Genomic DNA, 2,633 nt, shown 5'->3' with positions numbered 1-2,633 from the left:
CAGGGCCATCATCATCAAGGTGGTCCTAAATTACGTTATAAAGATTCTATAAGGGTAATATGAAATCTTGTGGGATTGACTTCCTGCATTTTGAGAAACTATCCAGTGATAGAACAAACTGGAGATCTCTCTGCCATTCATCACTCCAACAGTTTGAAGAAAATCGTATTAGACATCTTCAAGCTCAATGTCAGAAACGGAAAGAACAAATTGTTCCTATCAACAAGTCATTTGTTTGCCAATCTTGTGGCAAGGAATGCCGTTCAAAAGCAAGTGTTAAATCCCACCAGAGACACAGAGGACACTAAAGAGAGTCATCACTGTTATCAGTGGACATGCCATCATCATGTATGTATGTATGTATGTATGTATGTATGTATGTATGTATGTATGCATGCATGCATGTATGTATGTATGTATGTATGTATGTATGTATGTATGTATGTATGCATGTATGAACGTATGTACGTACGTATGTATGTATGTTTGACAATGTAAACGATTTATACTGAGTCTTAAGGACTTTTAATAAAAACAGAAACGTATGTATGTATGTATGTATGCATGTATGAACGTATGTACGTACGTATGTATGTATGTTTGACAATGTAAACGATTTATACTGAGTCTTAAGGACTTTTAATAAAAACAGAAACGTATGTATGTATGTATGTATGCATGTATGTGGCTCAATTGGTTAGAGTGTGCAGTTGGAGATTGGCAACATACGGAACCTTTGAGTCAGAGTTCAAGTGCGGGAGGGCCACATACATAACTTCCCTTGGGCAAGGAACTAACATACACTTGCCTCACTCTCTGGAGTGTCAGATCTGTCCAGCAAGTGTGAAGTGTAAAGTATGAACTGTGAAGTGCAGCGAGTGGGACGTACCTGGTGACATGATGGAGTGACTGCTGAGGCGGCAGCAGCTGCAGCAGCAGCGACAGCGGCAGCAGCGGCAGCAGCAGCAGCAGCGGCAGCAGCAGCAGCAGCGGCAGCAGCACTCCCAGGAAGCAAAGATGAAGAAGAACATGATGACATATAGTAACTGAGTTTAGATTGTACTTGCAGTATCAAACCTGGGCCTTAAGGGCTCTTGTATGCACGTATGTACAAAAAAATGTATGTATGTATGTACGTATGTAACTGAAACTTGTAGTCTGTCTTCAGTGTGTACTGCACACGATGCCCAAAGCATATGGAAACCATTGCATGCCGCATGCGAAAACGTGCAGAGACCCAACCACATGTAACGGCTCTAGAACTATTCATACAAACATCGTAATTCTCTACACCTCTCTAATTACACGCCACCTCCACTGGCTCGAGTACGTCCGACATCGCGCTAACAAAATAGTACCAACACAAAAGCTCTCATTCCACAAAGAATGGAATTAAGTTAAAAAACGATATCGTCACATCCTAACCCAAATAGTAAACCTACCACCAAGCCACAGACCTGTCACATGACCGTGTTAGAGTCTGCTCTCTATGACCATGCTCTCTTCACTGCCTGAGCCTCCACGCAGTCCGTCGGTACTCAACACTTGTTTCAGTGTACCAGGAGAACCAGGCATCGGAACCTCGAAAACTGCAAACAGCAACAACAAAAAAATCAAAAAGCTAAGGCCATACAGTTGATTTGTAGGAAGGTAACGTATACAGGTATGACTCATAATGTTGGCTGTTCAAGCCGATTTGACATTGTGGTTACTATGACAACTTGGCTTGCATAATCTTAGCATGCAACTGTCTGTAATAGAAAATTTGATTAGCACGTCATGTGCTCTAGTGATTCGAGCAACATTCGAAGGCTCGTCGATCTAACAGGCAGGAAAAACGTCTTGACTTATGTCATACAAAGAGTACATGAAATGATTAAATAATTAGTTAATATCAATGACTAACTGTAGTTTCGGTTGTTTTTCTGTGTATTTGTATGTAAAAAAGATGGCTAAATAAATGATTAATATCAATGACTACCTGCAGTTCCAGTTTTTTGTATATTTGTGTGTACAAAAGATAGTAAAATATATGATTAATATCAATGACTAACTATAGTTCCATTTTTTCTGTGTATTTGTGTGTGGATAGTTAGATGAATTATTAATATCAATGACTACCTGTAGCTTCAGTTTGTGTATGTGTGTGAACAAAGATAATATGATTAATATCAATGACTAACTGTAGTTTCAGTTATTTTCTGTGTATTTGTGTGGATGGTTAAATAAATGATTAATATCAATGACTAACTGTAGTTTCAGTTGTTTTCTGTGTATTCGTGTGTACAAAGATGGTTAAATAAATAATTAATATCAATGACTAACTGTAGTTTCAGTTGTTTTTCTTTGTATTTGTGTGTACAAAGATGGTTAAATAAATAATTAATATCAATGACTAACTGTGTATTTGTGTTTGTGTGTATACTATGCTTGCAATCAGTTTCAGCCATAAATTGGTAAACTGATAACTCATTGATTTCAACAATTTCACAATACATAATGACAACAAAACAAAGTATCCAAACAAGGTATAGCATGTGGCAATATATCAGAAAAAGCAACTAGAAATAATGTAATCATCACACCATTAGTTCCTTGTTTGAAAGAAAAAGTCAAAATATGTTGTGTGATCA

At 37.6% G+C, this 2,633-nt stretch overlaps 1 protein-coding gene across 1 annotated transcript in view; it reads right to left on the bottom strand.

The window, feature by feature from the left end:
• Positions 1–1,263: 1,263 nt before the first annotated feature.
• LOC134194087 (adhesion G protein-coupled receptor L4-like) overlaps positions 1,264–2,633 on the bottom strand; it is a 10,545-nt gene continuing 9,175 nt past the window's right edge. The window contains exon 17 of the mRNA XM_062662989.1: positions 1,264–1,589. Within this exon, the coding sequence (XP_062518973.1) occupies positions 1,474–1,589 (116 nt within the window). The 3' untranslated portion in view covers positions 1,264–1,473. The remainder of the gene's footprint in view (positions 1,590–2,633) is intronic.

The sequence above is a fragment of the Corticium candelabrum genome, chromosome 18 (genome assembly GCF_963422355.1).
Source record: "Corticium candelabrum chromosome 18, ooCorCand1.1, whole genome shotgun sequence".
Taxonomy (NCBI): Eukaryota; Metazoa; Porifera; class Homoscleromorpha; order Homosclerophorida; family Plakinidae; genus Corticium; species Corticium candelabrum.
The sequence above is the reverse complement of the archived record's forward strand: the minus strand, read 5'-3'. Positions and strand labels throughout refer to the sequence as shown.